Below are 24,633 nucleotides of genomic sequence, written 5' to 3'. Positions count from 1 at the left end.
ATGCAGAGAATTCGTAGTTTGGAAATTAGGAGATGCAGGATTACCAAAACTATTATCCAGAGAGCTGAGGTGGTTCGGACATATAGAGAGGATGGAACAAAATAGAATGACTTTGAGAGTGTATAAATCTGTAGTGGAGGGAGGGGGGTAAAGGAAGTTTTGTGTGCAAGGGGCTTAGACTTCCAGCAAGCATGTGTGAGCGTGTTAGGTAGGAGTGAATGGACACAAATGGTTTTAAGGACTTGATGTGTTGGAGTGTGACCAAGGTAATGTTTATGAAGGGATTCAGGTAAACCGGCAGCCCAGACTCGAGTCCTGGAGATAAGAAGTACAGTGCCTGCACTCTGAAGGAGGGGTGTTAATGCTGCAGTTTTATAGTGTAGGCCTGCCTCTGGCTAGACAGTGATGGAGTGAATGATGGTGAAAGTTTCTTTTTTGGGCCACCCTACCTCAGTGGGAGATGGCTGATGTGTTAATAAAAAATGTATATATATTACATACATACACTGCACACATACACACCCACACTCTCATTCACTCTGTATGTATTATATGGTACTGTATATGAATTACGGATAGCTTAACTAGTAGTGTTATGTCTCATTCCAAGACCACCTCAGCTGGGATTGATCAGGTATAAAGAAGGATGAAATTATATTAAAGTTGACATCCTAATGTTTAGAAGTGATGATAAGAGTTCTATTCCACAATACGTATCTAAGTATAATTATGGAATCCCACCATATATTTTCAGTTCCAAATATTAATACATCAAATCAATAAATTTCAACATCATGTGCACAATTAATTGTTGATGGAAGGTTCCACAGCTAAGGCAGAATCTTTACATAACACTATAGCTCCAAGTCTCATTTGAAAGTTTTCCCCTATCATTCATTTATGTTACTGCAAAAATTTCAAGATACTCTACATAGAGGGTAAAAAATACATGAAAAAAGACAGAAGCAAGTAAAGTGAAAATATAAAAATTTAACAGTACTCAAAGAATATTCGAGGTGGAGAAAATCCCTTATACTTTCTCAATAGAAGTACAGTACAGGACTTTCATGGACAACCCAGGTCAACTAGTTTTATCTACAAAATCTGAAAATACATTAACTATTTTAAGAAAGAATACAATAACCTGTAAGTGGAGTAACCAAGGATTCCGTAATAATACACGAAATTCCCTAACGTACTCTGACAGAGAAAAACTTGCTGTCACGAAACTAATAACATGGCATAAATGAGGAAATAATGAATTTCAATATTATTAACACAAAAAGTAAAATTACAAATGACTCTGTATAAAGAAAACAAGACTACTTATAATAGACTATTATTATTATTATTATTATAATTATTGAACAACAGTAAACTTTAGGAGTCACACAGCACCTGAGGAATGAGAGGTAATCAGGTATGATCTGAGGAAAAAGAGGGTATCTGAAATTCCTTGGAGCAAGAGTCCTTCAGTGTCAAAATATCCCCTCGAGGAAACAAATATGGTAGCGAATGACCCTTGTGGGTTTAGTGTTTAGTTTTGATTGTAATAATATGGTAGCAAAGCAACAAAAATTCTTTTTCCCTCACTTAAGGCTGCTGGTTTAGTCTCAAGACCACAGGGAGTAGACCACAGTACAGTATACGAAACATTTTACTTTAGCATGTACGTATTTACATTCGTGTCTCTGTATGACCCATACAGGTTTAGCACTTTTGTGATAAAAATAATTCATATTTATTTGTCACTGTTTTGTTAATATTAAAATGATAATATTTTTCACTATCTTACTGCCTTTGCAAATTATTAACAAAAATTGTACTTAAATATGGGTACAGTATACAGTACATGAATTTGTATGGACTTCTTATGCAGTTATAAATGCTGTACATATGTACATCCACATATTTTCACAGAGAAATAATTTACCAGGTATGATAATAGTGTTCTACTCTTGAAGAGGATAAACAGTAGCTTGAATACGTACCGTTATAAGATGGTATAGTTGCTGAAGATCTTCCAGTAGAACATCGATATGATGAACCTCGGTCGAATTCATCGTCTTCAGGTCCCCAAGGTCGACTGTGGTCAGTCATTCGAGAGGGTGCTGCCAACAACAATTCATGAAAGGTAAATAAGATTTTGAACTAAAACCCTAAACCAGTTTAACTTACAGATTAAGAACTTAAACAACATCAGCTCTACTTAAAAATACAGAAGGGCCCCACTTATACAGCAGGTTAGGTTCCAGGCTATCGCCAGAAAGCAGAACGCCATTTTTTCCATTTATAAATGCATATAAATGCCAGACAACAAGTTTACACTAAATTATATTGTTAGTAATAGAGCTAGGCATTAAAAACACAAAAAGTAAAATACATTCACAGTACATTCATTACTTATCTTAAAGTATTTGTAATCTTAATGTAGGGAGAGAGGTGAGTAGTACTTATTTGTAGTAAGTCAGGTGTAGGTAGCCCTGGCTCCCCGTCTCATACTTAATATATGATATTTAAAACATCCCAGAGAGTTAAAATACACATACAGTACACTCCCTATTTACCTTAAAATATGTGTAGTCTTAATGTAGGAAGAGAGGTGAGTAGTATTTATCTGTAGGAAGTCAGTGAAGGTAGCCGGTAGGTGTAGCCCACCTGGGCTACACCTACCGGCTACCTACACTGTGACCCAGAGCCATATTATTAGCATCGACATACCTTGTTCACTGAATTTAATCGTTTCTAACAACTACCTTTAGATGCCATCATAAACGAAGGGAGAAGTAATGAATAATTCATGCCGAAAGTTGTTAACAAAAGCGGAGTGGGGGAGTGGCTGGGCCAAACACAGTTTCATACACGTTTTCTCTGGTGCCTGACCAGAGAAAACGTAATGTTATCCCTCCACCTGGCTACCACACAGGTCCACAAGTATTATTATCAGAGCACATATAAATTATGCAATAAATGCCAGACAACAAGTTTACACTAACTTATATTAAGTTAGCAATAGAAATAGGAAAAAAAAAAAAAGTTAAGATACACACAGAGTACACTTATTACTTACCTTAAAATATTAATATTTATGTGTGAGAGGTAAGTGGCAGGGTGTTTATTGAATAAAATCAGAATGGCACACTATCATCCTCTAACTTGGCACTTAACCCTTTCAGGGTCCGTGCCGTAGATCTACGGCTTTACGTTGAGGGTCCAAACCGTAGATCTACGGCATGAGCTCAGCTCACTCTGATAAGCTGTGAGTGGTAAATTTGGGCCTAGATATGAGAGAATACATCTATGTGGTACGTGTGCACCACAAAATAAATCCTGCAGCACACAGTGTATAATGAGAGAAAAAAACGAGACCATGATTTTCGATTAAAACAGCGACTTTGCAGTGTTTTTTCGTATGTTTTTTATAGTTGTATTTGCAATTTCTTGGTCTCATTTGATAGAATGGAAGATATATTACAGAAACAGAGATGATTTTGATTGGTTTTAGTACTGGAAATGGCTTGAAACTGAGCTCAAATTAGCAGAAATGTTAAATTTTTGCTGATGTTCAAGAGTAAACAAACGACCTCACACATCTAATTCACGCCAGCTTGTGGGTCTAATATACATTCACAAATGTGGTGATGATATTTATACATTACAATATTGCATAACAGTAAATCTTCTATTTTTTGGTTTGAATAAAAATTCATTATGTGAATAAAAAATCAAAATGGAATTCATTTGTAAAGCCTGAAAACATAACTAATGAACAGAGGAAATGTTGGTTTAGTGCCAGGAATGCCTGCATTGTTTATTCTGGACCCTATTTTGAAATTGGAATATTTTGAACTTTGTGTTAAATTGGCCAAATTACCAATTTCCGATCACTTTATTTTGTAGTTGAAACAGTTGACTGGACGATTTCTTGTGCTCAGTCGATAGAATAGAAAGTAATACTAGTGAAATAGCTAAGAATTTGGTCGACTGGAATAATGTAATTAGCCTAAAATGGGAGTCAAAGACAGCAAAATCACCAATTCGTATTTTTTTTTTTTTCAACAAGTCGGTCGTCTCCCACCGAGGCAGGGTGACCCAAAAAAAGAAAGAAAATCCCCAAAAAGAAAATACTTTCATCATCATTCAACACTTTCACCACACTCACACATTATCACTGCTTTTGCAGAGGTGCCCAAAATACAACAGTTTAGAAGCATATACGTATAGAGATACACAACATATCCCTCCAAACTGCCAATATCCCAAACCACTCCTTTAAAGTGCAGGCATTGTACTTCCCATTTCCAGGACTCAAGTCCGACTATATGAAAATAACCGGTTTCCCTGAATCCCTTCACTAAATATTACCCTGCTCACACTCCAACAGATCGTCAGGTCCCAAGTATCATTCGTCTCCATTCACTCCTATCTAACACGCTCATGCACGCTTGCTGGAAGTCCAAGCCTCTAGCCCACAAAACCTCCTTTACCCCCCCTTTCCAACCCTTTCGAGGACGACCCCTACCCCTCTTTCCTTCCCCTATAGATTTATATGCTTTCCATGTCATTCTACTTTGATCCATTCTCTCTAAATGACCAAGCCACCTCAACAACCCCTCTTCTGCCCTCTGACTAATGCTTTTATTAACTCCACACCTTCTCCTAATTTCCACACTCCGAATTTTCTGCATAATATTTACACCACACATTGCCCTTAGACAGGACATCTCCACTGCCTCCAACCGTCTCCTCGCTGCTGCATTTACCACCCAAGCTTCACATCCATATAAGAGTGTTGGTACTACTATACTTTCATACATTCCCTTCTTTGCCTCCATAGATAACGTTTTTTGACTCCACATATACCTCAACGCACCACTCACCTTTTTTCCCTCATCAATTCTATGATTAACCTCATCCTTCATAAATCCATCCGCCGACACGTCAACTCCCAAGTATCTGAAAACATTCACTTCTTCCATACTCCTCCTCCCCAATTTGATATCCAATTTTTCTTTATCTAAATCATTTGATACCCTCATCACCTTACTCTTTTCTATGTTCACTTTTAACTTTCTACCTTTACACACATTCTCAAACTCATCCACTAACCTTTGCAATTTTTCTTTAGAATCTCCCATAAGCACAGTATCATCAGCAAAAAGTAACTGTGTCAATTCCCATTTTGAATTTGATTCCCCATAATTTAATCCTACCCCTCTCCCGAACACCCTAGCATTTACTTCTTTTACAACCCCATCTATAAATATATTAAACAACCATGGTGACATTACACATCCCTGTCTAAGACCTACTTTTACCGGGAAGTATTCTCCCTCTCTTCTACACACCCTAACCTGAGCCTCACTATCCTCATAAAAGCTCTTTACAGCATTTAGTAACTTACCACCTATTCCATAAACTTGCAACATCTGCCACATTGCTCCTCTATCCACTCTATCATATGCCTTTTCTAAATCCATAAATGCAATAAAAACTTCCCTACCTTTATCTAAATACTGTCCACATATATGCTTCAATGTAAACACTTGATCTACACATCCCCTACCCACTCTGAAGCCTCCTTGCTCATCCGCAATTCTACATTCTGTCTTACCTCTAATTCTTTCAATTATAACCCTACCGTATACTTTTCCTGGTATACTCAGTAAACTTATTCCTCTATAATTTTTACAATCTCTTTTGTCCCCTTTCCCTTTATATAAAGGGACTATACATGCTCTCTGCCAATCCCTAGGTACCTTCCCCTCTTTCATACATTTATTAAACAAAAGTACCAACCACTCCAACACTATATCCCCCCCTGCTTTTAACATTTCTGTCATGATCCCATCAGTTCCAGCTGCTTTACCCCCTTTCATTCTACGTAATGCCTCACGTACCTCCACCACACTTACATTCTGCTCTACTTCACTCCTAAAAGATGGTATACCTCCCTGGCCAGTGCATGAAATTACCGCCTCCCTTTCTTCCTCAACATTTAAAAGTTCCTCAAAATATTCTAGCCATCTACCTAATACCTCCCTCTCCCCATCTACTAACTCCCCTACTCTGTTTTTAACGGACAAATCCATACTTTCCCTAGGCTTTCTTAACTTGTTTAACTCACTCCAAAATTTTTTCTTATTTTCATTAAAATTTCTTGACAGTGCCTCTCCCACTCTTTCATCTGCTCTCCTTTTGCACTCTCTCACCACTCTCTTCACCTTTCTTTTACTCTCCATATACTCTGCTCTTCTTATAACACTTCTGCTTTGTAAAAATCTCTCGTAAGCTACCTTTTTCTCTTTTATCACACCCTTTACTTCATCATTCCACCAATCACTCCTCTTTCCTCCTGTCCCCACCCTCCTATAACCACAAACTTCTGCCCCACATTCTAATACTGCATTTTTAAAACTATTCCAACCCTCTTCAACCCCCCCACTACTCATCTTTGCACTAGCCCACCTTTCTGCCAATAGTCGCTTATATCTCGCCCGAACTTCCTCCTCCCTTAGTTTATACACTTTCACCTCCCTCTTACTTGTTGTTGCCACCTTCCTCTTTTCCCATCTACCTCTTACTCTAACTGTAGCTACAACTAAATAATTATCTGATATATCAGTTGCCCCTCTATAAACATGTACATCCTGTAAATATTGTAAATATCGCTGACAAATCAAAATTCGCGAGAGCATAATTTCGTCAATTTTCCATCAAATATCGTACTTTTTGTTTTATTACCTTCAGAAAAAGATTCTCTGCCATTTCATAAGAAAAAATAACAATTTTTTTTTTTAAATTCTTGGACCCTGGTGCACACTTTGAAATTTGGCCTCTGGACCCTGAAAGGGTTAAAGCAAGAGGCTTACGACCCCTCTTTTTATGACAGCTAAGCTTAGATGCCATTGTCAATGAGAGCCAACTAGTTAACGAAAGAGTAAACAAGAGAGAGAATGAGATACAGAGTTCAGACAATGTAATAACACAAACTGAACAGGTAGTGGGCGATCACTTTGTCAGGCGAAATAAATGTGTATTAATATGCGTCTGCTTTTAGTTCATTCATGTACATTTGTAACATTTTGTAAAACTTTTACCTCACAATATTTTTTTTATAATAATAATAATTACCTCACAATACAAATACTCTTACATTGTGTAAAAGTTGTACAAGTTAGTACAGAATAAGCAAACAGCAACACTCCCATTCTCATGCAACACACTATTTTCAGAGTGAATGAAGATGATATTATTATCATCACAATAAAAAAGTGCTAAACCCATAAGGGTCATGAATTGCTATATATAGAGTAAAGGCATACGAAAGGAATATTTTTCTACAGGTGTCCCCCAGTGTCTGACTAGAGAAAACATAATTCTTCAGACACTACCTACACAGCCGCTTTGTAAACAAATCTCATATTTATGTCAATTTTTAGTCTGTGAGTACATGTATCAGGTTTATATGCTATGTAATGTGTTTCTTATATAATTTTGAGGAAAATATCATAGATGGATTAATGAAAATGTCTATATTAATGTAAAATAAGACATGTAATGTGCCCAAGAGTGATGATTATTACGTACTATTGGCGTCATGAGTAGAGAGACTCTTAGCGATTTTAATGTGTACCTGCACACCAGCACAGTGTGTAAGTATATTTAGGTACAGGTACACATAAGTATAATTATCAAAGTACACCTACCATCCGACTTACGACCTGCTCGACTTACGACCACTCGACTTACGACCATGTTTTTTATGCCAAATTTCTGGGAAATAAACAACTATTTGTATTGTACACAGTGTTTATCCTAAACCTTACAGTATAAAATACAGTACTAACAACATAAAAAGTAAAGTAAAACATGAAATACCAAAATAAAACAATAAAATAAAGTCATTACAAAAATGTTTTGTTGATATTCAGTAGTAAAGTTCGACTTACGACCATTTCGACTTACGACCGGTTTCTTGGAACCGAACTCGGTCGTAAGTCAGATGGTAGGTGTATATATAAAATATAGACAGCAACCGCCCAGGGAGGTACTACCGTCCTGCCAAGTGAGTGTAAAACAGAAGCCTGTAATTGTTTTACATGATGGAAGGATTGCTGGTGTCTTTTTATTGTCTCATACACATGCAAGATTTCAGGTACAACTTGCTACTTCTACTTACACTTAGGTCACACTACACATACATGTACAAGCATATATATATATATACACACACCCCTCTGGGTTTTCTTCTATTTTCTTTCTAGTTCTTGTTTATTTCCTCTTACCTCCATGGGGAAGTGGAACAGAATTCTTCCTCCATAAGCCATGCGTGTTGTAAGAGGCGACTAAAATGCCAGGAGCAAGGGGCTAGTAACCTCTTCTCCTGTATATATTACTAAAAGTAAAAGGAGGTGATGTCCTGGTAGTCAGTAAATGTGGGGCTGATAGTGCTGTCCTGGGAGACAGTAATGGTGAAGCTGGAGGTGCTGTCCTGGGAGACAGTAATGGTGAAGCTGGAGGTGCTGTCCTGGGAGACAGTATTGGTGAAGCTGGAGGTGCTGTCCTGGGAGACAGTAATGGTGAAGCTGGAGATTTTGTCCAGGTAGTCGGGAATTATACGCAGGAAGGAATACATATAAATGACCTCATAGGGGACAGGAGCCGTAGTGGGGAAACAAGTGTAGTCAAAGATAAGATAAAACCAATATTGCGAACTAGAAATACCACAGGAAATAGCAAACAAGAGGACTCCACTAGCTATAGTGATGATATATTACCAAAAACAACTGGTGGGAGCTCCATTGTTGGTGCTAGGGAGGATAGGAATAAGACAGGGAAACATGCACCAACAGGGAATACAGTCACAGAAACCCAAGGCAAATGGAAACCAAGCCTATGCACATACTATGCACTTGGTATCTGCAGACATGGGAAATCTGGAAAAACAGGGGGGACGTGCAACTATGACCACCCTAGAAAATGCCATGCCCATATGACAACAGGAAAATGCAAACTCCCTTCCTGTAAGCTTTTTCACCCTGAAATGTGTACCTCTTCAGTACAGGAAAGACTGTGCTATAACTTAAATTGCCAGGCACACCATCTAAAGGGTACAAAAAGATACAAAACATCCAGGCCATGGGAAAACCTGGGTAGCCACAGCCACTCAAGAGGGAGAGGTTTTTTAGTGCCAGGAAGGAAAAAAAACTGGCAGGAAATGGCAGAAATCGTACACCAAATCCAGTCATTCCTGGAGTGGAACCACAGTCGATGGCCTCCACTCCAAACCAACAGATACAGATACTAATGCCGGAAAAAAAATTTCCCCCCAGTACCAACAATACCACCAGTCCGATGACATTCTTCTTTGCAAATATACAGGGTCTAAAGCCAGCAACAAACAACAAAATACCTTTCATCCGTGGACTGCTTGCAGAGGCAAAGGCAATGTTCGCGGCTTTCACTGAGACCCACATAAAGGATCACTTGGACAACGAAATATGGATCCCAGGTTACAACCTATACAGATGTGACAGAGTGAACAGGCAAAAGGGGGAGGTTGGCCTGTACATTGCAGAGTCACTTGTTTGCACAGAACTGCTAAATGCCTCAAATGATGTAGTGGAAGTTTTAGCAGTAAAGGTCGAGAACCAAAACCTAGTCATTGTGGTAGTCTACAAGCCTCCGGATGCAACATCCCAGCAATTCCAGGAACAGCTGTTAAAAATTGACCACTGTCTGGAAAATCTTCCAGCTCCTGCACCCAACATCTTGCTCCTGGGGGATTTCAACTTAAGGCACCTAAAATGGAGGAATATAGCAAATAATATTGTTGCAGTAATAACACCAGGAGGCAGCTCTGATGAAAACTCACACTCACACGAGCTTTTAAATCTCTGCACAAAATTCAATTTAAACCAGCAAATAATAGAGCCTACTAGACTGGAGAATACACTAGACCTCATCTTCACTAACAATGATGATCTGATAAGAAATGTCACCATATCAAAAACAATATACTCAGATCACAACATAATTGAGGTTCAGACATGTATACGTGGAGCCCCAGACCGACATAATGAGACTAGTCACGAGGGAGCATTCACCAAATTCAACCAAGTAAACCAAGTCCTAACCGATATAAGCTGGGAAGATATACTAAGCAACACAGACCCCAACGTATGCCTAGAACAGATTAACTTGGTGGCACTCGATGTATGCACAAGGCTTATTCCTCTAAGAAAAAGGAGTAGATGTAAAATAGAAGGAGACAGGCGCTCCCTTTACAGGCGACGGAAAAGAATAACAGAGCGGCTAAAAGAGGTCAATATATCTGAAATGCGTAGGGAGACACTGGTCAGAGAAATAGCAAGCATCGAACTCAAGCTAAAGGAATTTTATAGGAGTCAGGAATCGCGGGAAGAACTAAAAGCCATAAATGAAATCGAAAGAAACCCAAAGTATTTCTTCTCCTATGCCAAATAAAAGTCGAGAACAACATCCAGTATTGGGCCCCTACTTAAACAAGATGGGTCCTACACAGATGACAGCAAGGAAATGAGTGAGCTACTCAAGTCCCAATATGACTCAGTTTTTAGCAAGCCGCTACCCAGACTGAGAGTCGAAGATCAAAACGAATTTTTTATGAGAGAGCCACAAAATTTGGTTAACACAAGCCTATCCGATGTTATCCTGACGCCAAATGACTTCGAACAGGCGATAAATGACATGCCCATGCACTCTGCCCCAGGGCCAGACTCATGGAACTCCGTGTTCATCAAGAACTGCAAGAAGCCCCTATCACGAGCCTTTTCCATCCTATGGAGAGGGAGCATGGACACGGGGGTCGTCCCAAGTTACTAAAAACAACAGACATAGCCCCACTCCACAAAGGGGGCAGTAAAGCAACAGCAAAGAACTACAGACCGATAGCACTAACATCCCATATCATAAAAATCTTTGAAAGGGTCCTAAGAAGCAAGATCACCACCCATCTAGAAACCCATCAGTTACACAACCCAGGGCAACATAGGTTTAGAACAGGTCACTCCTGTCTGTCTCAACTATTGGATCACTACGACAAGGTCCTAAATGCACTAGAAGATAAAAAGAATGCAGATGTAATATATACAGACTTTGCAAAAACCTTCGACAAGTGTGACCATGGCGTAATAGCGCACAAAATGCGTGCTAAAGGGATAACAGGAAAAGTCGGTCGATGGATCTATAATTTCCTCACTAACAGAACACAGAGTAGTCGTCAACAGAGTAAAGTCCGAGGCAGCTACGGTGAAAAGCTCTGTTCCACAAGGCACAGTACTCGCTCCCATCTTGTTCCTCATCCTCATATCCGACATAGACAAGGATGTCAGCCACAGCACCGTGTCTTCCTTTGCAGATGACATCCGAATCTGCATGACAGTGTCTTCCATTGCAGACACTGCAAGGCTCCAGGCGGACATCAACCGAATCTTTCAGTGGGCTGCAGAAAACAATATGAAGTTCAACGATGAGAAATTTCAATTACTCAGATATGGTAAACACGAGGAAATTAAATCTTCATCAGAGTACAAAACAAATTCTGGCCACAAAATAGAGTGAAACACCAACGTCAAAGACCTGGGAGTGATCATGTCGGAGGATCTCACCTTCAAGGACCATAACATTGTATCAATCGCATCTGCTAGAAAAATGACAGGATGGATAATGAGAACCTTCAAAACTAGGGAGGCCAAGCCCATGATGACACTCTTCAGGTCACTTGTTCTATCTAGGCTGGAATATTGCTGCACACTAACAGCACCTTTCAAGGCAGGTGAAATTGCTGACCTAGAAAATGTACAGAGAACCTTCACGGCGCGCATAACAGAGATAAAACACCTCAATTACTGGGAGCGCTTGAGGTTCCTGAACCTGTATTCCCTGGAATGCAGGCGGGAGAGATACATGATTATATACACCTGGAAAATCCTAGAGGGACTAGTACTGAACTTGCACACGAAAATCACTGACTACGAAAACAAAAGACTTGGCAGACGATGCAACATCCCCCCAATGAAAAGCAGGGGTGTCACTAGCACGTTAAGAGACCATACAATAAGTGTCAGGGGCCCGAGACTGTTCAACTGCCTCCCAGCATACATAAGGGGGATTACCAACAGACCCCTGGCAGTCTTCAAGCTGGCACTGGACAAGCACCTAAAGTCGGTTCCTGACCAGCCGGGCTGTGGCTCGTACGTTGGTTTGCGTGCAGCCAGCAGCAACAGCCTGGTTAATCAGGCTCTGATCCACCAGGAGGCCTGGTCACAGACCGGGCCGCGGGGGCGTTGACCCCCGGAACTCTCTCCATGTAAACCCCGCCTTGGTGGGATACGGTTGGTGTGTTGAAAGAAAGACGTATAAAATATTCAATAACTGAAATTTTGGAAAGTTTCCAAACATAATAGATGTGGTCACAGAGAATGTAAACAAACCGGGTGGGGTGTGCCGTATTTGAAAGACCGCTTGCCGTATAGCAAATTTTGGTCATAATTTGACATCGCTGTATTAGCGGAACGCCGTAAAGCGGGGCCCTACTGTAACTCCTTTTTACTCAACATGATCTAATAAAAAACGAAAGTTTTATGAACTACAGTGGTCCCTCATTTTTCATATTTAATCCGTTCCTGGAGGTTCTACTATTATCGAAATCTACGATTTTCGAATCAATTTTCCCCATAAGAAATAACGTAAATACAATTAATCCGTTCCTGACACCCAGAAGTATCAACAAAAATTTTTTTTTACCTTAAAGATATATTTACATGCACAAAAGAATGAACATTCAACATGACAATTACCTTTATTGAAGGCTGTTGTTGATGAATGGAAGACAGGGAGGAGGAGAGAGGGAAGAGAGGTTATTGTTTGGAAGGGGAATCCCCCTCCATAAGGACTCTAGGTCACTTCAGGGGTCACTTACCTAGCTTAAATATAGATTTACATGCAGAAAAGAATGCCAAATAAATGTAAAGCACTAATAAGATGTATAAATGAACATTGGGAATAGGGGTAGATGATGAGTGGAATGGTCTGCCTAGTAGGGTGATCAAAGCTAAAACATTGGGTAGTACAAGAATGGTATACAATACCGACAAGATGAAATTGAGACACATGTGCAACATCTGGGTATCTTTATTGTAGACGTTTCGCCATCCAGTGGCTTTATCAATACAAATTCCAGGACATAACTTGAAGACATGAGAACTATGTACAGAAGATGAGGTAATCAGTCCCTCAACCTAGCAGTAGGTGTGAAGAGCACCAAAGTCGTGGAGATTCTGAAGCAGAAGCAAGGCGCCTGACACTTATATAGTAACGTCAGGTGAAAATGGGACGGGTAGCAGACGAGAGCATAGTCACTGGTAGGCGGGATTCCCCAGTGGAAGTAGGTCCTACCCAAAGAGATGGGTTAGATGTAATAGTAGTTGTCGTAGTCGTGAAGATTATGTACATATCCTCAGAATCAAGATTCCATGTTGTTGCAGTGTCTGACAGGTTGTACAAGAATGGTATACAATACCGACAAGATGAAATTGAGAACACATGTGCAACATCTGGATATCTTTTTTGTAGATGTTTCGCCATCCAGTGGCTTTATCAATACAAATTCCAGGGTAGTTTCAAATTTAGGTTGGATAAATACACGAGTGATAGGGGTTGGTTTGAATCAGTCTTGCACATGAGTAAATAGGTTTATCAAAGCTTATTGCTTGGGTATAGCAGTTATGCTGTTAGTGGGTTGGATTTGTGAAGGACTGACCTAGTATGAGCCAACAGGCCTATTGCAGAGTTCCTCCTTTCTTATGTTCTAAAAGCTATGGCTTGGGTAGTTTCAAATTTAGGTTGAATAAATACACGAGTGAGAGGGGTTGGATTTGAGTCGGACTTGCACCTGAGCTTATTGCTTGGGTAGCATTTTTTTGCTAGTGGGTTGGATTTGTGAAGGACCTGCCTAGTATGGGCCAGCAGGCCTGTTGCAGTGTTCCTACTTTCTTAAGTTCTATGTTCTTATTTAACATCACACTTACCAGTAGGGTGATCAAGGCTAGGACCTTGGGTAGCTTTAAGAAGAGATTGGACAAATATATGAGTGGGAGGGGCTGAGTTTGATTTGTGTCATTGGGTACGGGAGTAAATTCTTGGGTAGCTTTGGGTAGAGGTCATTTTGATAAGGACCTGCCTTGTATGGGCCAGTAGACCTGCAGTGTTCTTCCATTGTTATGTTCTTATTGGGAAGGATTGTAAAGGACCTGCCTAGTATGGGCCAACAGGCCTGCTGCAGTGTTCCTCATTTCTTATGTTCTTATTGGAGACTTGTTTGTGTGAGGGAGGGATGGCAAGTTTATTGTTGGAGAATATGACAGTAATATCAACTCTACAGCTTATTTATCTATCACAATTCAACTAATATGACATAATAAGCAATATTAATAACATAGAAACATGGAATATACTCTAGAATGAATAAAATAAGTCATTATGTATGTCACGAGAGGTGTTGTGTTGTGCTGTTGTTGGATATATAAGGGCCACTGAGAGTAAGCCGTCCATAATGGTGGTGAAGCAGCAGCTGAGGCGGCGGTGTTTTCTGTAGCCCTATATGACCCCAACAACATTGGAGGAGTTGGTAGAATTGCTGAATCACTGAAGAAGACACCCTCTACCACCATCACTACCACCTTCTACCACTATTACAACTGCTACCACCATCACTACCACCCTCTACCACCATCAACCACTATCACAACTGCTTCCACTCTACCACCACCTTCATATTTTTCTACAAATTTTTTCTTAAATTATATGTGTTTCTCACATTCTTTACCAAAGGGCTGGCACTAGAAGCTTTCTTTGGAGCCATGGTGATTTATTTAGCAGTTGCAAACACTAAAACGAATCGAATATTATGAAATGTATCGTATGAACTCGTGGGATCATCCTCACTCACTGATAAACAATGGCACACTGGCTGGGAATGGAGTGTGAGGCGGCTCGGGGCTGTGTGTACCTGTCCCGGACGAACTACTATTCGCAAGTCAATCTACGATTAGCGAGCCCATGTTTATACGAAAATATCGCTATGATTTCTGAAATCTACGACTCTTGAGCCCTACGATTATCGAGGGACAACTGTACAGTACATATGTATGTTTTTTTTAAACAATGGCCATTTCCCACCATGGCAGGGTTCCCCCCCCCCCCCCAAAAAAAAAAAGAAAAATACATTTCACCATCTCATGCTCCCTAGCTCAGACTCCTGGTACAATTGACTACAAAACCACAACATACCTCACTGGACTTTCAAATTATCATTTTATTCATTGATAAATGCTAAACCAGTAGGGATCATATACAGTAGGGCCCCGCTTTATGGCGTTTCGCTTTACGACGTTCTGCTAATACGGTCATTTCAAATTATGACCAAAACTCGCTATACGGCTCCCCCCACCTGACTTTCTAATACGGTCACCGCGCCCAACCTGGTTTGTTTACATTCTCTGTGAGATCCGTAAGCACTAAGTCTCTCCATTATGTCTGGAAACTCCAAAATTTCAAGTGTTCTTAAAAGTTATTTCATATTTTATATATACTCTGATAATTATACTTATGTATACAGTAGACCCCCGCATAACGATCACCTCCGAATGCGGCCAATTATGTAAGTGTATTTATGTAAGTGCGTTTGTACGTGTATGTTTAGGGGTCTGAAATGAATTAATCTACTTCACAATAGTCCTTATGGGAACAAATTCGGTCAGTACTGGCACCTGAACGTACTTCTTGAGTGAAAAAATATCGTTAACCGGGGGTCCACTGTACTTATACCTAAATAAACTTACATACCGTGCTGGCATGCAGGTACACATTAAAATCAGTGTCTTATGTCTCGAGAGGTCATATCAGTAATGATAATAATAATCACCGAGTCTCATTTAACCCCTTCAGGGTCCAAGGCCCAAATCTGAAGTGGTGCCCCAGTGTCCAAGAATTTAAAAAAAAAAATTTGTTATTTTTTCTTATGAAATGGTAGAGAATCTTTTTGTGAAAGTAATAAAACAAAAAGTACGAAATTTGATGGAAAATTGACGAAATTATGCTCTCGCGAATTTTGATGTGTCAGCGATATTTACGAATCGGCGATTTTGCCGACTTTGACTCCCATTTTAGGCCAATTACATTATTCCAGTCAACCAAATTCTTAGCTATTTCACTAGTATTACTTCTATTCTATCGATTGAGCAGAAGAAATCGCCAAGTCAACTGTTTCAACTACAAATTAAAGTGATCGGAAATTGTTAATTTGGCCAATTTAACACAAAGTTCAAAATATTCCAATTTCAAAATAGGGTCCAGAATAAACAATGTAGGTATTTCTGGAACTAAACTAACATTTCCCCTGTTCATTAGTTACGTTTTGAGGCTTTACAAATAAATTCCATTTTTATTTTTTATTCACATAACGAATTTTTATTCACACCAAAAAATAGAAGATTTACTGTTATGCAATACTGTAATAATTGTATAAATATCATCACCATATTTGTGAATGCATATTAGACCCACCAGCTGGCGTGTATTAGACGTGTGAGGTCGTTTGTTTACTCTTGAATATCGGCAAAAATTTAACATTTCTGCTACTTTGAGCTCAGTTTCAAGCCATTTCCAGTGCTAAAACCAATCAAAATCATGTCTATTTCTGTAATATGTCTTCCAAAGTCGCTGTTTTAATCGAAAAATCATGATTTCAGTTTTTTTCTCTCATTATACACAGCGTGCTGCAGGATCTGTTTTATGGGGTGCACACATACCACATAGATGTATTCTCTCATATCTAGGCCCAAATGTACCACTCACAGTTTATCAGAGTGAGCTGAGCTCATGACGTAGAACTACGGTTTGGACCCTGAACGTAAAGCCGTAAATAAACACGATATATAACATATAAAGATGATAAATACACCCCACAATAGAATAAATAAACATAAATATGAGATGTCGTAGCCAGATAACTTGTACAAGTGATGGCAAGAATAACATTTTCTCTAATCTAACATAAGAGAAAATGTGTTACTGGGGGTAACTGTAGAAAATTATTCCTTTTGTATCTATGTAAGTTTATTCAGGTATACACAAATACACTTACACAGATTATCATACATAACAGCATATGTGTAGAGAACCTAGGATAACCCAAAAAAGTCAGTGACTTATTTCCATTGCCTTCACTCAGAGCATCATTTCTTATAAAAATGGTGTTACATGAGAATGGGAATGCTTTATTTATTCTACTGTGTCGATGTAGAGACAACTTGTACACAATGTAACTTGTACACAAACCAGACGTGTACACTTTGTTTGTTTACAAAACTTACGTTTGCCTGGTTTGTATACATAACTCTGTGCCTGTCCTCCCTCATGTCCTCATTCTCTCTCTCTCTCATTTATTCGTATCTCGTTTACTCACTCCTGACCCTACATTAAGACTACAGATATTTTAAGGTAAGTAATGAGTGAACTGTATATGCATTTTATCGCTCTGGGATGCTTAAATATCATAGAATAGTATGTGTGGGTGGGTTGGCCTGGTATGGTAGCCCGGTTCACTACCATACATCCCACACTTGATTTCTTACAATAAATACTACTCATCTCACCCTAGATTAAGACTACAAATATTTTAAGGTAAGTAATGAGTAAACTGTATATGCATTTTATCACTCTGGGATGCTTAAATGTAATAGAATATTATGTATAGGCGGGATGGCCTGGTATGGTAGCCCAGCTGACTACGATACATACCACACTTGATTTCTTACAATAAATACTATCTGTCTCACCTTAGATTAAGACTATAAATATTTTAAGGTAAGTTATGAGTGCACTATGTGTGTATTGTACTTTTTTTATTGTTTTTTGATGCCTAGTTCTATTGCTAACTTAATATATGTTAGTGTAAACTTGTTATCTAGTACTTGTATGCATTTATAAGGGAAAAAAAGGGTGTTCCACTTTACGGCGATTTCCCCTTTACGGCGGTAGCCTGGAACCTAACCTGCCATATAAGTGGAGCCCTACTGTATTGCTTGAAATATAGGAGATAATAAGGTTCAATCTGAGGAAAGAATATTTATTTTTTTATTATCACACTGGCCGATTCCCACCAAGGCAGGGTGGCCCGAAAAAGAAAAACTTTCACCATCATTCACTCCATCACTGTCTTGCCAGAAGGGTGCTTTACACTACAGTTTTTAAACTGCAACATTAACACCCCTCCTTCAGAGTGCAGGCACTGTACTTCCCATCTCCAGGACTCAAGTCCGGCCTGCCGGTTTCCCTGAATCCCTTCATAAATGTTACTTTGCTCACACTCCAACAGCACGTCAAGTATTAAAAACCATTTGTCTCCATTCACTCCTATCAAACACGCTCACGCATGCCTGCTGGAAGTCCAAGCCCCTCGCACACAAAACCTCCTTTACCCCCTCCCTCCAACCCTTCCTAGGCCGACCCCTACCCCGCCTTCCTTCCACTACAGACTGATACACTCTTGAAGTTATTCTGTTTCGCTCCATTCTCTCTACATGTCCGAACCACCTCAACAACCCTTCCTCAGCCCTCTGGACAACAGTTTTGGTAATCCCGCACCTCCTCCTAACTTCCAAACTACGAATTCTCTGCATTATATTCACACCACACATTGCCCTCAGACATGACATCTCCACTGCCTCCAGCCTTCTCCTCGCTGCAACATTCATCACCCACGCTTCACACCCATATAAGAGCGTTGGTAAAACTATACTCTCATACATTCCCCTCTTTGCCTCCAAGGACAAAGTTCTTTGTCTCCACAGACTCCTAAGTGCACCACTCACTCTTTTTCCCTCATCAATTCTATGATTCACCTCATCTTTCATGGTAGCTTAATCAAGAGCCTTTCACAAGCATCACCTTGAAGTGTGGCTTTCAAAATACATTGTTCTTACTATCTCCAAAAATCAAGTCTAGCTAACCAGATTCCCTTATTGTCTGCAATTTTACACCACATCAATACCTAAAATAAAAAAAACACTCACTTGAATGTAACATGTTCAGAAATGCCTGCAAACTGTTTCTGTTCCAACTTCTTATAATACCTCTTTCACACACTCCTTCAAATCCTTCCTTGGACACATACCTTAAACCTCCTTTACTCTATTTAAGCTATACACCCTCTTAGTTAACCTATAGTTCTCCTTTTTTTTCTACTTAAGAAAACTATTTCAACAACCCATTTTGTGTTATTTGAATTACTGGATCTTTAATATCACCACACCCCACCTCATTCTACACTGGTGCTTGTCTGATCAACATGTCTATACCCAGTACAAAATGTCATGGTGCTTCCATTAATTTTTAATTTAAAGAGTGCACGTCCAAGAAGAAAAGTTCACACTATATTACACAGTACAATGCAGTACCTGTTTATTTTTACAAGAATATGAACAACTTACATGCGTTAAGAGATGACCCAAAACGTAATTTATTCCCAGGCTCGCGGTCAGCAGCTGGTGTTCTCGAGGCATTGCGTGGGTCAAGGTGGGTGGCTTTCCATGCTCGAATCTTTTCTCTTTCTTTTACTTGTTGAAGGAACACTTTACCAATGCCAGTTGCTATCTTACTTAATTCTACTTCCTCTCTCTGTTTTGGGGTAAAAATAATTTATTAGAATTTGTAACTATTGCATTTTTTATCCACATAACCCAATTTCCACGTACAAAATTTCGGTCATTCAATACAGTGGTCCCTCGTTTTTCGTAATTAATCCATTCCTGGAGCTGTTACTATAAACGAAATTTACGATTTACGAATCAATTTTCCCCATAAGAAATAATGTAAATGCAATTAATCCGTTCCTGACACCCAGAAGTATTAAAACAAAAAATTTTTTACATGAAATATACATATAGTACATAAACAATACAATGGGAAATGAATGAAACATTAACAGCATAACACTTACCTTTATTGGAGATTCTTCTTAGTGTATGGGAGACTGGAGGAGGAGAGAGAGTGGATTGTTTATAGTTTGGAAGGGGAATCCCCTTCCATCAACACCTCGGGTACCATTTGCTTTTCTGGGGTTGCTTCTCTTCTCTGTTTCTTAATGCAACTAGGACCACCTTGAGAGTCACTGGAGTCCTGTCTCGCAAAATAACTGTGGAGAGAGCTCTGTTTCTGGCGTCTCTTTAACACTTCCCTAAAATGGCCCAAGACTTTGTCACTGTACATGTTGCCAACCTGGCTTGCAACAACCTTGTTAGGGTGATGTTTCTCCATAAAGCTTTCCATCTTACTCCACATAGTAAAAATCTCTTTAATTTCTGAAGAAGGCACCTTCTTCCATCTCTCTTCCTTCTCCTCTGCAGCAAGATTCTGAGCTGTGATGTGTTGCTCTTCCTGCTGAAGCTCTTGCAGCTCCTCAGTGGCGAGCTCTTCATTGTGGTCTTCCACCAATTCTTCCACATCCTCCAAACTCACATCCAACCCCATGGAACTCCCCAGTGCCACAATTGATTTTACAACAGACATAGGCTCATTAGGGTCAGTCCCAAATCCTTCAAAATCCCTCTTGTCGACACAATCTGGCCACAATTTTCTCCAGGCAGAGTTCAAAGTCCTGGTAGTCACTCCCTCCCAAGCCATACCTATGGAGGATGCTGAAGTGTTCTCTCCAAAATTCCCTTAGGGTCAAGTGAGTGTCTGTGGTCACAGTCAAGCACCTGTGAAACATTGCTTTTGTGTAGAGTTTTTTAAAGTTTACAATAACCTGCTGGTCCATGGGTTGGAGGAGAGGAGTGATATTCGGGGGCAAGAACTTTACTGTGATGAACCCAAACTCCTCGAAAATTAGGTCATCCAAGTTTGGAGGATGAGCAGGTGCATTGTCCATTACTAGCAGGCACTTGAGATCCAATTTCTTTTCCAGGAGATACTCCTTCACACTAGGGCCAAACACTTCATTGAACCACTCAACGAAAATTTCCCTCGTGACCCATGCCTTACTATTAGATTTCCAAAACACACACAATTTACTCTTCATAACATTGTTTTTCCTGAACACTCTGGGATTTTCAGAATGGTACACTAGTAATGGCTTCACTTTGAAATCCCCACTAGCATTAGCACAGAACATTAGCGTCAGCCTGTCTTTCATAGGCTTGTGTCCTGGCATTGCCTTTTCCTCTTGTGTAATGAAGGTCCTCTGGCATTTTCTTCCAAAAGAGGCCTGTTTCGTCACACTGTGTATGCCAGTACGGTTCTTAAATCTCTCAAACCAGCCTTTGCTGGCCTTAAATTCACTCACATCACCACTATTTGCAGGCAATTTCTGACAATTGAACACTTGTTCACATTTCAGTCCTTCAGCCTCTATGTACTCCTGGAATTCATGCACATATTTTTCAGCCGCCTTGTGGTCCGAACTGGCAGCCTCACCGCCTTACCACACTGTGTATGCCAGTACGGTTCTTAAATCTCTCAAACCAGCCTTTGCTGGCCTTAAATTCACTCACATCACCACTATTTGCAGGCAATTTCTTTACCAAATCTTCATGCAACTGCCTAGCCTTTTCACAAATAATCGAAGTCATAAGAGTAGCTCCTGCTAATTGTTTCTCATTTATCCACACCAATAATAACTTCTCAACCTCTTCCAGTACTGGTGATCTCATTTTTGTCAGCATAGTTACTCCCTTTGCAACAACAGCGTCCTTTATTTCCTTTTTCTTGGCCACTATGGAACATAAGGTTGTGTAGGGTTTCTTATACATCCTGGACAGTTCGGCCACACTTGTACCACTTTCATATTGTTCAATGATGGTTTTCTTAAATTCAATCGTATTTCTCACCTTCTTTACCACAGGCTTGGCACTAGGAGCTTTCTTTGGAGCCATGGTAGCTTATTTAGTACTTGCAAGCACTAAAATAAATGGAATATTATGAAATATTTCGCTGGAGCACGTGAGGGGACCTTCGCTCACTGGTAAACAATGCCAGACTGGCTGCCGCCCTGGCTCACGCCGTGCGTACGCGTCCCAGACGAACTACAACTCGCGAGTCAACCTATGAAAAGCGAGTCCATGTTTATATGAAAATACCCCTATGATTGGTGAAATTTACAATTGCCGGGAACTACGAAAAGCAGGGGACCACTGTAGTTGTCTTTCCAGAAGGGAGCAGATATCAACTGATCCTCCAAACTTTTATTTATATACAGTTAACTTCTGTTTTTCATGATTGTTTTCTGAGCCCTCACCAACTTATAAATGTTTTGAAGATCTCCAACTGAATTTTTTAAATTAATCAAAGGTGACAGAGTGGCACCCACTGAATTATCAATCTAGACACATAAAATTACAAGATTCTAGGATTAACAAAAAAAATTAGTCTTGGTAACCTGACTACTGCTAACACCTTTTAAAACACAAAAGGAAATAGTGTACATCATAAAACACCCAAAGTTAAAATTCTGCAAAGGACCCCATTATCATCATTTGGTGACTTGCACTCATACCTTTAATTTAGGATCTTCAGCCACAGAGTCTTCGTCTATTTCAGTGCCTTCGTCAGTTTCATCGATGCTGACAGCTTTATTACTGCCTGACCATCTGCGCCGCCGCTCTGAAACATCTGCCAGTGAGGCCACGGCCACACCCATCATGATGGTTAGTTTAAAACATGTAAGCACAACACACAACACTGGCTGGGGGTCTCGATGTAAAGCATTTAGGAAAAACCAAGAGGAGCAACAATCAAGATACCACTCAAGGGATGATTAATGAATTAATCTCTTGTGATGATAACAAGTTACTGAAGGCACTAGAGGAACTTAATTATGTTCTTATATGAATTTAAGGTATAACTCCACAAAACAATTTGTGTGGCTCATAATTAGACTATAATGATGAAACTATTGTGAATCTGTATTTGAAAGTACAACATGTAAAAATATGATTTTTAAGGCACTGTCTTTCCTAAGAATTTGGCTATGCCAAACCCTACATTCAAACCTCTCAAGGGGCTTGATGCTTTTTTTTCATAGAGGGTAAATAAAAAGAACTGCTCAGGATGGAATGAGTCAGCCATAAAATTAATAGGTAAATACTGTACTGTAGTAGCTTCTAAACATTATAAAATGTACATGAATTTAGTATATATCTAATAACAGTATTATAAACTGACCTGAATAAAAATTATGCAGCAATAAATTTATGAAATGAAACCCAATACAAAATTCTATGAACACACTCTCACACTAAATTTCATCCCTTGAGTAGCACTGTCTGGAAGCTTCATCACCACCAACTTATCAGTTGTTACAATTATTTTAAAATAGGAGACTTACTCAATCTCTAAAAAGCATACTTGCTTGGAATGCGAGTTTCACCATGTTGGAAAAGTAGCAAATTGTGTAAGGGGGTACTAAGGCCCAAACTGGCAGCCCTGCATATTTGAGTCCATGCTTGTTCCAACTTATTCTTTAATTCATACATGAATAAGTGTAGGTGGTGTTCAATCCCTAAACATCTACTTACTCTCATCAATTTGTTCTTTTCTGGCTTTCACTTTCAACTTCTTTCTTTTACAAACCCTCCCAAACTCCTTTGTCAACCACTGCAATTCATCTTCTGAATCTCCCAAAACCACTTTGAAATCAGCAAGAAGCAACTCTGACAACTTAAATTTTACATCAGATTCATTATTCTTACAATCCCATCTATAAAGACATTTATAAACCATGGTGACAACAAACACTGGTACGTACCATACTTGTCTTAAACCCACTTTTCCTGGAAAATATTTCCTTCTTTTCCTACATGTTCTAACCTGAGGCTCACTCTCTTCACAAAAATTTGCTACATCATTCAACAACTAGACAACTATTCCATACATTTGCAACCCCAGCCACACTGCTCCCCATTCCACCCTATAGTACAGTGGTACCTCGAGTTTCGAACACCTCCCAACTCAAGCAATTATGTAAGTGTATTTTTGGGGGTTTGAAACGGACTAATCTAATGTACATTATTCCTTATGGGAACAAACTTGTTCGGTAACGGCACACGAACAGCCTTCTGGAACGAATTATGGCCGAAACTCAAGGTACCACTGTATGCCTTTTCCAAATGTTTACCTCTGCTTCTGAAGCCACAAATATTTTTTCCTTTTTTTGACACACTGGCCATCTCCCACCGAGGCAGGATGACACGAAAAGAAAATACTTTCATCACTCACACTATCACTGTCTTGCCAGACATGCACAGCTACAACTGCTTAGCTATCCCTCTAAACAGCACTACTTGCTTTTAAAGGGTAGCAATTTTTCCTTTGTGCATAACTTAATCAATAATGTTATCTTAGAAAGAAGATCAAATCAAATGCATTTTTTGGGCTGTGAATTAACGTTGGAAGCAATATGTAATAGCTGATAAGCTGGTAAAGAAAGAATAATAATTTAAATAAAAATCCCAAGCTAGGGTATGCACATACTGGCAGTCTAAAGCTTTGCTGGAAATAACAGTTGAAAGATAAACCAAAAAGTATTCATTA

At 39.5% G+C, this 24,633-nt stretch overlaps 1 protein-coding gene across 24 annotated transcripts in view; it reads right to left on the bottom strand.

The window, feature by feature from the left end:
• LOC128692341 (actin-binding LIM protein 2) overlaps positions 1-24,633 on the bottom strand; it is a 510,921-nt gene that overhangs the window by 63,726 nt on the left and 422,562 nt on the right. For 21 of the 24 annotated variants that reach the window (XR_011393469.1, XR_011393470.1, XM_070096398.1 and 18 more), the window contains 3 exons: positions 22,598-22,713; positions 19,536-19,722; positions 1,992-2,111 (listed from right to left, as the gene is read on the bottom strand). Coding sequence is in view for 22 of the 24 variants with exons in the window: in XM_070096398.1 (XP_069952499.1) it covers positions 1,992-2,111; positions 19,536-19,722; positions 22,598-22,713 (423 nt within the window). In the remaining 2 variants the exon portion in view is untranslated. Of the gene's footprint in view, positions 1-994; positions 1,105-1,991; positions 2,112-19,535; positions 19,723-22,597; positions 22,714-24,633 lie in introns of those variants that run through there. The other 3 variants (XM_070096385.1, XM_070096383.1, XM_070096391.1) reach the window with 2 other exon arrangements.

Source organism: Cherax quadricarinatus, chromosome 53 (genome assembly GCF_038502225.1).
Source record: "Cherax quadricarinatus isolate ZL_2023a chromosome 53, ASM3850222v1, whole genome shotgun sequence".
NCBI lineage: Eukaryota > Metazoa > Arthropoda > Malacostraca > Decapoda > Parastacidae > Cherax > Cherax quadricarinatus.
Note: the sequence above shows the minus strand (reverse complement) of the source record. Positions and strands in the feature narration are given on the sequence as shown.